This window comes from Spermophilus citellus (assembly GCF_964194105.1).
Source record: "Spermophilus citellus genome assembly, chromosome: 10".
Classification (NCBI taxonomy): Eukaryota; Metazoa; Chordata; class Mammalia; order Rodentia; family Sciuridae; genus Spermophilus; species Spermophilus citellus.
The window spans coordinates 134,311,660-134,324,822 of record NC_138197.1 but is presented as its reverse complement, the minus strand read 5'-3'; the positions used below and the strand labels follow the sequence as shown (position 1 = coordinate 134,324,822).

Here is a 13,163-nt window from a genome sequence, read left to right as displayed (position 1 = left end):
GTCCCCGCCGCCCGCCGCCTGCGTACGGGGTGACGCAGAGCCGCCTCCCCTCCGCCCGCCCGCGCCGCCGCCCCGGCGACTGCAGGGGCCGCTAACGGTCCCGCGCCCCCCAGCGTCCGCGCGCCCCCCGCCCGGCGACCGGGCCGCGCCGGCCGCGCTGGGGCGATGGGGGCGGCGGAGCCGCTGCGCTCCGTGCTGTGGGTGAAGCGGCAGCGCTGCGCCGTGAGCCTGGAGCCCGCGCGAGCGCTGCTGCGCTGGTGGCCGAGCCCGGGGCCCGGGCCCGACGCGCCCGGCGCGGGTGAGTGTGGCCGCCAGGGTCCGGGGGGATCCGGAGCCGCGTCCGCCCAGGGCGTGCGCCGCCCGAGCTCCGGGCAGGGCCGGCCCGGAGGGTGGAGGCGGACGGCCGGGATGGGGGGACCGAGATGGGGGACCGGATGGGGAGGGCACAGGGACCAGGTTGGGGGGACCTGGCTGGGGGGCGGGGAACGGGATGGACCGGGCCAAGGGACTGGGGGTAGAGAGGACTGGGGACGGGGATGGGAAAGGGGATGCCTGGGTGCTTGGCGACAGCTGGCAGGGAACCGTCCCCAGGCAGAGGGCACATACACTCCAGGGACCAGGACTGTAATGAGCCTCAAGGAGAGAAAGATGTCAGAGAAGATGGGAAGGGAGGGCGCTGGTAGCCCCCCACCCCTCCTGTGGTGGAGACCCCCGTTGGGGGCCCTCTAGCCAGTCGACAGCCGGGATCTGTCCCCTGGTCAGAGCTAGGAGATTGGTCATGGATAGGTTCCCTGGGGCTGCCAGGCCCCTCCCCCATTAAACCTCAGGACGGATGCTTCTATTTACCAGGGATCTCAAAAGGAGAGGCACCTCGCAGGAACTTGCCCCAGTGAGAAGGGGGCTTTTGGTGTGCTCCCTGCTTGGGGGTGGGGTGGTTTGGGGGCAACAGGTTGCCCACCTTGAGGACCTGGGGATTTGGAGAAACCTAATTTAGCTAAACATGAAAAAAACACCCCTCCCTGGAGGGCCCTGGTGCAGTGGGTGGCGTGAAAGAGGACCCAGGCTGCCCTCCCTGGGCCCTTGTGCAGTGTTGTCTGGTGGCCGACAGATTGGCAGAGGCTTATAAAGGAGAGGTCATTTGGCCCCGGGAGGAAGGGGGATTATAGAAGGTGGCCACTGGACAGGGAGGGTAGCAATGAGCAAGGCAGAGGAAACCAGGCCGGGGAGTGCGGGGTGGTGAGCTTCATCCATTCCCTCTTCTGCCAGTTTTTGTTTTTGTTTTCTTTCTGGTGCTAGGGATGGAACCCCGCCGGGGGCATGCAAAGTGCGGGCCTCACCACTGAGCCATGCGCTTGCCCCTGAGGTTTGCACTGGGTGCCTGTTGAGGATGGGCCAGGCCGGTCCTATAGGACACGGGCCACTGCTGCAGTGGGGCGTTTTCCATTAGAGGAGAAACGGGGACAGAGACAGGTGTGTTTGATGGAGCTAGGCCCCTGGGGAGAAGAGCCCCACAGAGACAGCGTCCAGGTTGACCAGGCGGGGTGACTGCTTTCTGGCACAGGATGGTCCAGTGGTCCTCACATACATGTCTTCTTTGATGAGACCTGGAGAGATGGGCACTCTGTGTGACAGGGAGGGATCAGTGCAACGAGGCAGAACAACAAGTGGCAAGTGCAAAGGCCCTGAGACACCAAGAGGCCAATGTGACAGGAATGAGGGCCATGTGTGTGTGTTGGGTGGGGGATAAAATAGAGCAAGGTCCCCTGGGGTCTTGTGGGCCAAGTGGGGACTGGCCTTTACTGTGAGTGGAATGGGAGTCCCTGGAAGGGACTTTTCAAAGGATTCCTGTGGCTGTGCAAGGAGAACAGACAGGAGGGATGAGGCAGGTGACCTGGGAGGCCTTGGGCCCAGTTCAGGTGGGGATCGTGGTGGCCACAGGGTTCGTGTGGAGGGATTGGCGATCCGGACCTGGAGAGGGCCCCCCGATGGCAGATGAGGGTTTTGTTTCTAATTACGGGGGTGACAGTGGTGGTCACGTGCTCTGCTGGCCGCTCTGAGTGTGAGATGCCTTTTTAAAATTCATTTTGCAGCCCCGGGATCCAAATCCAGTGCCTGGAGCGGCTAGGCCTGGAGCCTGTGCACTGAGCTGCAGCCCAGCCCGGTGTCTGTGGTGGGCCGTCAGGGCTGGGACTGGGGACCCAGGGGAACTGGGGGGGGTCAGTCAAGGGGCAGCCGTAACCTGCGCCCGATTTCCAGCAGCAGTGGGCTTGGAGAGCCTGTCTGTGGCCGAGTGGCTGAGACTGGTCTGGTTCCCATCCCTCATGTCCCCTCTGGGAGAAGGTCGTGCTCAGACGTCACCCCCGACCTCCCAACACCACTTTCCAGGGCGCACTTCTCCGTTTTTGTGCCAGTGACACTGATGTCTGGCCTGGGGCCCAAGTGGGTGGCGCTTTTCTGAAAACCTCTGGCTTCAGTGAGGGCAGGGTCTCCCCGAGCGCCCACTGAGTGCACACCACAGGGCCTCTGTCCTGTCATGCTGGACTCCATGGCTGCGGTGGGGAGCCACTCCTAGTTTCAGCAGGGAAGAGACTGAGCTCAGGGGCCTGAAGAGCCTGCCCCGGCAGGGTGCCAGGCTCCCGGACCCAGTGCCAGCTACCGCGCTCCTCCCCACTGGCCATCTGGCCTCCCCTGTGCCTGAGCGGCTGAGTGGACGTGGACGTGGACGAAGCCCCTCCAGGGGCATGTGTGGGTGGGAAGCAGCTGCTTGCTGTTCTGTGTGGCACATGTGGCCAGCCACTAGTGCAGTCTCCGGACCCCAGATTCTGGGTTGGGTGTGGTGACAGTGTCTGCTTTTAGTCTGCTGGTTTTGGTGGCCAGCGCTTCCACCGCCACCTGCCCTTCCTCTCTGCTGAAGAGGTCACTGCTTCATTCCTGCTGAGTGTGCAGGGGCGTTTACATAGGGTCACGGAGCCTCCTGGTGTGACAGCAATGGTCCTGACAGAGGGGCCTGGGCTGCCTCGTGGGTCAGAAGTGCTGGATGCAGCCACCGTCTCTCTCTCTCCCTGCTGATTTTGCAGTCCCTGAAGGGAATCAGGCCCGAGTTAGATTGTTCTCCATTTGAGGTCAGTGGGGTCAGTAGGGCAGACTGTGAGCCAACTCACAGGACATTCAATTAATGTTAGTGGGTGGTGCTCCTGGCCCTGCTCCTCCCAGGTGCAGACACACCTGGATTGACTGGGTCGGTGATGGGAGGGAGAGATTGTGCAAAACCAGGCTCCCAGAGGGTGTGAGAGGACGCAGGAGGCAGCCCTGGAATCCGGGGATGGGCTGGGACACTGCACCAGGCGGGGAGGCAGGCCAGGTCTTTCATCTGCTCTTTCATTTTCTCCTGTTTCAGATTGAAAACCGGAAGCTGTGTGCAGTGGGGAGCGGGCTCTGAACCCAGGCACACACTCTTCCCCAGGCCCCAGCTGGGAAAGTGACAGGGGCCCGGCAGCAGAGAGAAGGACTAGCAGCGCGGAGGGCGGGGCTCTGCGGGCTGAGGCCTCCATTGAGAAGGCTGAGCCGGCAGTGCTCCTCTGGCCCCGCCTGGTTGGAAGTAGGGCAGACTGAAAACAGGAAACCGGGGTGGGGAGGTTCTCAAAGTGGGTGGCTAGTTGAACTTGAAGCCGACTCACCCCAGCTGCGGCTCCCAGGGAGCTAAGGTGTGCACCATGGTGCCAACCTAAAACATGATTTTAAAAGAACAACTTTATTGAGGTGTCTGTGCATGCAGTGGAGTCCCCATGTTTTACGAGCATACTCAATTTTGATAAGTGCCACTGTGTGAGCTTTCCCAGCAGAGACAGGGAGCAGTAGCCACACCCAGACCCGTCCCCAGGTGGCTGTCTCTGCCCTGCTGTCTCCCCAGGGGGGTGCCCCTCTGCCAGTGTCTCAGGAGTGCAGCGGTGCTGTCCCTGCCGGTGTCCTGAGTTCCCTCTGTGTCAGTGGCCATTGTTTGATGCTGGTTCCTGGCTCTCGGGCCATCTCCACCTGGGGCTGTGCAGTAAGGGTGCCCCGGCCTCTGCTCCCCTTCCCTCCGGTTGGTGGTCAGGTAGGAGGCGGGGCATTCCTAGTCGTGTTGTCCAGCGTTTTACCACATGAACATTACAAACATCTTTTTTTTAAATTTGTTTATTTTATGTGGTGCTGAGGATCGAACCCAGTGCCCTACACATGTGGGGCAAGCGCTCTGCCACTGAGCCCCAGCCCCAGCCCCTACAAAGGCCTTTTTTACTGTTTAAAGGTAGAAAGTTTCTGGATTCAGAATCAGATGGATTTAAGATTTGCATGTAAAAGTAAATCCTCATAAGAAAATAGAGGACAATTCGTAGCCTTGGAATGGAGGGAGGCCTTCCTGACCAAGATGGGATCCAGAAAAGACAGAGAACATGCTGGCTTTTTAACCTGGGGACCGGTGTCTGTAAGGCAGCGTAAGTAAGTTGATGAGGGGTGATGTCCACAACTGATGGGGGACGATGTCCTCGTGCGGGGACCCCTCCGTCTCTGGTCGTGCCCTTGGTCTGATGCTGATGTGGCCACCCCGCCTCCTTTTGGTCAGTGTCTGCATGGTGTCCCTGTCCTCGTCCTTTACTTTCAACGGCTCTCGCCCTGAGGTTCACAGTGATTTCTCAGCATGAAATCCCCGTCCTGATGGCCTCAGTCCTGTGGATGGGCTCACCCTTGACCAGCTGGGCTTTTCAGAACGTAGGCTGCGGATGCGAGGGGTCAAGCTGCCGTCTGGTTTGCTTTCTGTTTTCTCGTTCGTCTCTTTCCTTTTCCCACTGCCTTGGGCGCTACTTAGGTGTTTGTAGGATTTTATTTTGATCTATCTATGTGCCTTAAACGTTTTACACATGTGATCGACGTGGGGAAATGCCCATTCCGGTTTCCCAGCATCGCCATGGCCTCTTCGGGTGTCCCTCCTAGGGTCTCTGGGGGGCGAGGTACCTGGGAGTGAAGAGGGGACAGCCTTCGGTGGCTCTCCCTGTGGGGCTCGGTGGGCCCCCTGCTTCCTCCGCCTGCGTTCAGAGCCACTGGGTGTTGTGAGGCTCCAGCCCTGGCGCACAGCCGAGAGCACTCCAGGCAGCAGGAAGTGGCACTGAGTCTGTCTCCCCTCTGTGCTCACCTTCTTGTCCTTGAGGACCTGTCATTGTCTGGGTGTCCTTTGGACGCGTTCATCTTCCTGTTGGCTGATGCCGCCTCGGACCCTGGGTCTGCGGGGACGCTCCCCACACTGTCTGTTTGGTCACTGTGTTCAGTTCTGAAATTCCACCAGGCTCTTCCCTGCAGCACCTCTGCAGGTCTCACTTCCTTGTGCAGGTCCCCTGCCCCCGTACTGCCAGCCCTGCTTTCCACAGCATGGGCACCGAGGCTAAGCGGGTGAAGTGGTGGACTGGTTCGTATGGCTCCTGACTTCTGGTGCCAGAGGGCAGGGTTTCCTGTTGGTGCCTCCTGTCTAGACGACCTCTGCTGCAGGGTAGAGGCTCAGCACACTCAGCCGTGAATGGAGGCTGGGGCCTGCACTGAGGGCAGCTGTGTGGGCTTCAGGGGTCCCTCTTTGGTCACGGGATCCACTGCCCCCAGGAGGACAGCACAGCGGGGGACTTGAGGGCAGAGGGCCCAGGACTTGTGCCTGGAAGGATCTGGAAAGGTAGAGCGGGACTGCACGGCGGGCTGGACCTCAGCTGTGCCCAGCTGGCGCCCCCTCCACCTGCCTGACCGGGCAGTGGGAACCTGGCTGCTCCGCTTGCCCTCTGCCCTCCGGGTCCCTCTTTAGCTCAGTCCTGTCCCCGGTCCCCTTCCTGCCCCTTCCCAGGTGGCTTTTGTTTCTTCAGAAGGTGTCGAACCTGCTGTGTGTGTGACACGGTGTGAGTCAGTGTGCTGTCGGAGGAGTGGGTCCCCAGTGACAGCTGCCACTCATTAGCCCTGACCAGGCTTGCTCCTGGTGACGACCCATCAATGCTCGCGGACCCCCCTTTGCAGACGAAGTGACAGAAGCACAGAGAAGTGAAGCAAGGGGCCCAAGGTGCACAGCTGGGCGGCTCCGGAGCTGGGCTGGACCTCAGGGCCTGACCCCGACTTCATCCGTCCCCCTTAACAAGTAGCATCTTTGAGGCCAGAGACAGAGACTTTGGTGAGGAAGAGGAGGGAGGTGGGGTGGGGTGGAGACTGGAGAAATGGCTCGGGGACTGGGTTTGCTGCCACCTCGGGCTCAGAGTACCAGGATCAGCCGCACCAGGGCTGTGCCCGGGGCCCCCAGGCTCCAGGGGTGGTGGGTGTGTCCGCCTGGCGGGCTGAGTCTCCCTGTTCCCTTTAGACTTGTAGCCAACATTTTAAAACCAGAAGATTTCACATAAAAATCAAACGGGACACAGCTGGTGCCACTCCCCCCTCACACAGCAAGCTGGACTGTGAGGGGACGGCCTCGGCATCCCCTGGTGGAGGCTGCCTCCAGGCAGCAGGGGCAGTGAGTGCTGGACGCCCAGGCCCTGGCAGCAGGGTTTGACTCCGGCAAGGTCCTGGCTTCGTGTTTAGGAGTGGAAAGTTACCTTAAGTGACATTCGGCTCAGGGGAACACGTGTGTGGGCGAGACTTACAATGCCCTTTGTTCTCAGCGGAAGTCGCGGTCTCTTGAGGCCACTTTGGTCTGCCCCAAGGTGTGGCCTTCCTCCTGCTCTGAATTCACACTGCGGTTTTGGGTGCTGCCACTCACCCGGCCCTGGCAGGAGGTCCAGCAGCCGTCTGCCCCCACTCATACCTAGAGCTGGGTCCCAGGGGTGCGTCACATGCGGGTGCTCAGGGATGCTGGGGACAGCTGGGAGCACCCTCCCAGTCCCTGGTCAGTCAGGAGCGGAGCTCACCCAGGTCCCCAGCGACGTCTGGCCTGCTGTCAGGGGGCCTTGCAGGGGCTTCCGCTTGCTTTTCTGCTGCCTTTGTGTCCTTGTCTGTCCTGTAGGGTTATAATTGGGTCTATCCAAAGGGCCATGGAGGTTTGGGACAGGCAGGACCGTAGGTGACCACCTGTGTGTTCTGCCAACAGTCAGAGCAGTGAGCCCACACTGTGCACTGGGGGTACTGTGCACCACATGCCCTCCTCCTGCAGCAGAGCTGATGTCCCCTCCAGGACCTGTGCACCACATGCCCTCCCTCCCGGAGCAGAGCTGTGACGTCCCCTCCAGGACCTGTGCCCGTGCTCTGTGGACCCGTGCAAAGCTCCTGCAGTCCTGTCTGGGACTGTTTTTTTTTCTGTTCTGGAATCTGTGGCCATGTGGTGGCCTCTGTGGGTGATGGTGGATTAGACCCTGGGTGTGGAAGATGCTTGAGACCACCAGTAGGTCTTCTTGACACTCCTTTCCAAGCACAGCAAGCCATTAGCACGCAAGCCCCAGCATGTCAGGGCATCTGCGAGCTACCCCGGGCTTCAGGCTGACTCACCGGAGGCCAGTCTCAGCGTAAGGAGGATCCACCTGACCAGGACCTTGGGACAGGGCAGGATTGTGTGACCACTCTTAAGTGACGGGCTTTTTTTGGTTTTGTTTATTTTTCCGGGGATTAAGCCCAGGGCCTTGAGCCTGCGAGGCATGTGCTCTATCCCTGAGCTGCGCACCCAGCCCCGCAGGTGAACCGCGGCCTGCAGGTGTTTCTGGGTCCAGTGGCACTGGGCAGTGGTCTTCATAGGCAAATGCTCGCCTGTCATTTTAATGAGGTCAGGTGTTCACATAGCAGAAGGCGTTGTGTGACTGTGGCCAGGAAATGTGACCCCCAGGTGTCCTGCCCCAGGGGAGCCCTTGTGGCTGGTGCCCCTGCCTAGGCTGGTGTGCACAGGGCAAGGGGCCCCTTCCTCACCTGCTCTCCCACAGCAGAGCTCCCAGCGTGCCCTTGTTCTGTCACGTGTCCCCATGAGACCTGAGGCCCCGGGGCCTCCCAGATGGCTGCCAGGAACCCCGCAGAGGAGCGCGTCCTGCCCCTCTGGCCCCCGTCCACCTGTGTATTTATGTGCACGTGCACCTGTGTCGCCACAGACCTTGCTGCCCTCGAGGGACCGGGAAGCCCGCGGAGGAACTCAGAGCCAGAAACAGAGAATGGGGTGAAAACAGGTGGTGGAACTCGGAGTCCCCTCAGTGGGCCCCGCCAGCGTGGCCAGGTGGCTGCCCGTGCTGCAGTGGTCAGCAGACAGGGCCGTTGCAAACTCCAGCACTGGCCAGAATAGGGAGCCAGGCCCTGGCTTTTCTGGAGTGCGAGGCCTCTGACCGCCCTGCACTGTAGGGGTGCGCCCCGAGCCTCAGCCACGCTGGTCCTGAGGGCGCAGGGGAGTCATCTGTTGTCAGAGCTGCACACTCTCACCAAGGTCTGGTTATAAGGTCTCCTGTTTGGGGAAGGCCTGCGCAGGAGGACATTCTAATGCACTGTCAGGGCAGTCCTGGTATTCGAACCAGTACTAACTGCCTGGAGGTGGGTCCTCCCATTGTTGGAGGAAAGACCCGTTCAGAGGGTTCAGAGGTGAGAGACGGTCAGGTGAGCTTCGCTGTCTGGGCCTGAAAATCAGGGCCTGGCTGCGCTCGGCCAGCAGGCTCGTGATGGCTGCGCTGCAGAGAGGTGCAGACTGTTTACAGTGGGGCTTGGTAAAATGGGTGCCCTGCTGGCCGCCTGCTCCGGCTGTCCCCCCAGCCAGCTCCGGTGCTGCGAGGCGGCTGTTCTGGGGAGGCCTTGGCCAGTGTCCCATGTGGTGGTGGGAAGGCTCTGGGACAAGGATTGGCCAGATGGGACTCTGCTGAAGGCGAGACCTGGGCAGGTGATCCGGGGCAGGACGCAGGCATCTGAGTAACAGGTCCCTGCGCTCCAGACTGTGAAGGAAAGAACTTCCTGGTAGATTTCCCAAAGCTGCCCGTGGTGACTTGGGTGAGTCATCTGCCCTCACGTTGGTTCCTTGTCTGTGGCACGAGGACCCTGGCATCTACCTTTGGGTGTTGTGGGGAATCTGCCTCTCGTACGCTGGCACGAGTCACACTCAGGGTGGCCCTTGCTCTTGGGACAGGCCTCTGGTAAGCCAGCAGAGTCAGCTTGCTGCCAGAGAGGTCCCGGGCTGACTCGGTGTTGGGGACGCCCCTGTGGACGCCCCCACAGCTCTTTGTGCAGCGGGCAAGGCCACTGGAACGCTGGCCTTATCTGGGCAGCGTGGGCCTGGGGTCAGGGTGAAATGACCCTGGAGCCGTGCTGGGCGGGGACCAGCCTCCGGCTCTCAGGGCTCCAACAGAGCCTGCAGGACTGATGCCCTGAGGTCGGGGTGTGCTCCCTGTATGGTTTGGGGCAGGCTGGGCAGGACACAGCGATGCTGGGCGGGGACAGGCAGGGGTCTAGCTACATCCTGAGGGGGTGGGAGAAGCCCCTGGGGGACCCAGGTACAGCAATGACATCTGTCAGACCTGCTGGGTGCTCACTGGGCCACCTGAGGAGGAGGTTTCAGGGGCACAGTGGGTGGCTGTGCAGTGGCAGGTTCCGTGGGAGACTCTCGGGGCAGCAGGGTAGGGATGTTGGAGGAGGACATGGTGATGGAGATGGAGGAGGAGCCCAGGGGCCCTGGCTTGTGGGCACCCTGGTACATGGGTGGCGCACTATTCCCCAGGCTCGGGGTGCCACAGGGACAGCGGTTTCTGGAAGGAGCAGAGGAGCAGCATGGGTGGCCTTGGATTTAGAAGGTTGGGTCTGAGGCCCTCAGAGGCCACACAGGTGGTCTGCTGTGGCTCTGGGGCCACCCTTGTGCCCAAGGCTGGCCTTAGGTCAGCTTGAGCAGGTGGGGGAAGAGTGTCAGAGGTTCCCCTGCTCCAGGAGGCTGGACTGTTTGGTTCTGCTGCAGGGGGAATGGCAACCTCCCCGTTCCTGTGACCTGTGAGGTGCCGGGGAGCAGCCGGGCAGTGGGGCGCGGTGGGTGTTGCAGATGCGGAGCGCCTGGCAGGGCTGCTGCTCCCGAGAAGGAGGCCACCGCAGATGGTGTGGGACAAGGCTGGGACCAATGAGCAGCAGCTGGGTCCTGGCCTCCCTCCGGTCCCGCCTCTCGCGTCTCCTGGCTCACCATGGCCCCTGGGTGACTCTGCTCACGGAGTTCCCCACAGCGTGTGGCCACACGGCCTTGCCCCAGCTGGTTCGGGCTGGCCTGGGCAGTTCTTCTCCTCCAGGCAGATCCTGCCTCTGACCCCAGGGGTGCTCCAACTGTGTGCAGTGCAGAGGGCACAGACAGAAGCGCTGGAGCCCCGACCCCCAGGCCCCTCACCCCCACACCTTCCCCAGTGCAAGCCCTTATTATGGTGCTGCCGTTGCACGTGGTGTCCCCACAACACTGGCCGATGCATGGTGCCTGTGTGGGCCAGCGCACGTGGGGTGACCAGCAGGGTCATTCAGCACTGGCTGCTCTCTCCTGTTTCCAGGGCCTTGGTGCCCGCCTCTCCCGCTGCCCCTGTGACCCAGCCTCAGTGCACGGTGACTTACGGTGCTGTTAAGGTTTCCCGTGGGCCAGAGGCCGCCCGTGGTGGAGTGTTGACCAGCACTGCTGCCCTCCCAGCACCGCGGCGAGCTCCCCCAGGGACTCTCTGTCTGTTATTTGCCTGCTCATCAGAAACGAGACCGTGGAGGAACCTGCCACCACGGGCAGGTGCCCGGTGACCTGGGACCTAGCGAGCCTGCCGCTGGCTTTCTGCTCTGTGGGGTACCGGCGCCAGGTGCAGAGTGGCCCTTGGTTAGCCCAGGGTGCAGGCCTGCGGGAGGCACAGCCCCTCGGCAGCCACTTTTCTGTGACTTTTCTTTCGTGCTTGAAACTTCCTCATCCTGTATTTTGGGTTCCTGGGGCTGAGTCTGACTCTGCCCTGTTCCTGGTGACGATTTGTGGCTCTGCTCCTGCCCACAGCGAGGGGTCCTTGACGGGGACGATGGGCCTTCGTGGCCGCATCCCCTGGTCCACGCAGACCTGCTGCCGGGTTCCAGGCCTGGCTGCGCCGCGGGGCCTCTGGGTCAGGGAGGTCAGCTCTGCGCCCCCTGATGCTCCCCACGGGTGAGGGTGATTCTCACTCTTCCTCTGGGTTTCCTTCCCTCTTCGTGTCAGTGCACACGTCACGCGTCAAGGCAACACGCATGTGAGCACGGCCTGCCAGGATTCTGTTTTAATCCCACCAGGGACAGCCACCGCCTTCTGTGGGCCTGGGTGCAGCCAGCAGCCCCTGACCCTGCCGCCGTGCACCTTCTTTTTTTTTTTAATTTTATTTTTAGTGCCACTGGCGATGGGATCCAGGGCCTCCCACGTGTTTGGCAAGCCCTCCACCACAGAGCACACCCGTGCCCCAGCCCACTTTCAGTGGTCCCTGCCATACCTAGGTCACCACACACCTCTGCTCAAAGCCAGCCCAGCTCCCGTCTCTCTCCAGGGAGGCCACTGACTGCTTTGCGGCTTCGCCGGCCTCCCGCCCCTGCCTCTCCATCCCTCCCCTCGGCCCTCGCCGCCTCTGCTCCCCTCTCTGGCCCTGCCTCTTGGGCTCCCCCTCCTTCTGAACTGCATGCCTGACCAGGAGGCCTCCGCTCCACCCCAGGGGAAGACCACCCTGCAGCCCTGCTTGTGTGTCTCTGTGGCCTCTTCTGTCTCTCTATTTTCTGCTCCTGTCGCAAGGGGCAGAAGGGGCCACATCTGCAGTCGAGGGGGGAGAGAAAGAATGTCCATGTGCTTTTTATTTTAAACTTTATTTATTTATTTATTTATTTATTTATATGTGGTGCTAAGGATGGGACCCAGCACCTCGCACGTGCTAGCTGAGCGCTCTACCACTGAACCCCAGCCCCAGCCCCTCTATAGGTTCTTGATCAAGAAAACGACGATCCTTAGTGCAAGACGCTGCAATAGACATAATCAATTCACAGCACACAGTGCTAGAGTAATTAATTCTAAGCACTGCAAACACACTCATCATGACAGGCTCCTGACAGACATTCCTTCTACATGCGAAGTTCAGGTGCTGGGTGTAGAGTCTCAGGCCTTGGGCTCCAAGTCCACAGATGCCCACTCACTCAGACAGTGATCAGGTCAGGAACCAAGGCAGACTTCCCCTGGGGTGGAGCTGATGGCCAGCTGAGAGGATCATAGGGAGAAGTCGCCGCCCCCACCAGGGTCAAGATGTGGCTGTAGAGTTGGAGAGCAGTGAGACCCACCCAGAGGGTCAGCAAACAGTGACAAGTGATGGGGTGTCAGTCCAGGTCCTCATCAGGCGCTGGGGTCTGTGTGCATCCTTGTTTTGGCTGGCTGAATGTGTGTTCATCTGCTCTTCATTTACAGTGAAGTTGGGGGCTTAGACCACCTTTCAATCCCTATCAGCTGCCACTGGATTTCTCAGTCATTTACCCTGGGGTTACAGCTTCTGGTCTGGTGGTCCCCACCCTGATTTTCTTGCCTTTCCCCTTATGGGGTCCCTTTCCCCTTATGGGGTGAGCACAGCCTGCCAGAGGCTTCCCTCTGAGTTTGTCGGGGGGGAAGTGACTTGTCTGTACCTGCGGACCACACTGGAGGGCTCTTTTAGGCGAGCCTAGTGACACTGCAGGTTTCAAACTGGAGTTTTTAAAATGGAGTTGCTTAGGCTCAGGCCTCAGGCCTTCCTCACCGCTCCCCACCCCGCCCCCTGTGGTCCCTGGTACCCAGACACCTCCAGACGTCACCTTGGGAGTCCTGGAGAAGCCTGCCTCGGGGTCTGGCCAGCGTGGCGTGTGATTTTTCAAGTCCATTGATCTAAATTGCAGGTCCAGGAATTATTCACTTGTGAGAGCTTTCATGTGGGTCATCCTGTGAGTCACTTGAGACTTCAGTCATTTTGTGGCGTGGTACTGACTCTTGTCTAACTCTTCGTTTGGATGTGGAGACCCTCACCTGGCTCCCACCTCATGCCTCGCAGCCTGTGACCCTCCTGTCATCGTAGTTGTGATGATGACGGAGGAGCGGGAGATGCTGGGGTCACGGCGGACAGTTGGACCACGTCCATGTGTGGCTTACTCTGTTCCTGCTCCTGACACCTGCCCCAGCCGGCCCCGAGCTTGCTGCTGAGACACACAGAGACCTCCCGTTAGCTCCTGTCCCCTGGGAAACAGAAGAGGTC

At 60.7% G+C, this 13,163-nt stretch overlaps 1 protein-coding gene across 3 annotated transcripts in view; it reads left to right on the top strand.

Moving 5' to 3' along the window:
- The first annotated feature begins 17 nt into the window (after positions 1-17).
- The window catches only part of CERK (ceramide kinase), a 39,063-nt gene continuing 25,917 nt past the window's right edge, over positions 18-13,163 (top strand). For all 3 annotated transcript variants that reach the window (XM_081311233.1, XM_081311232.1, XM_081311234.1), the window contains exon 1: positions 18-298. In XM_081311233.1, coding sequence (XP_081167359.1) covers positions 166-298 — 133 coding nt within the window. In that variant the 5' untranslated portion in view covers positions 18-165. The remainder of the gene's footprint in view (positions 299-13,163) is intronic.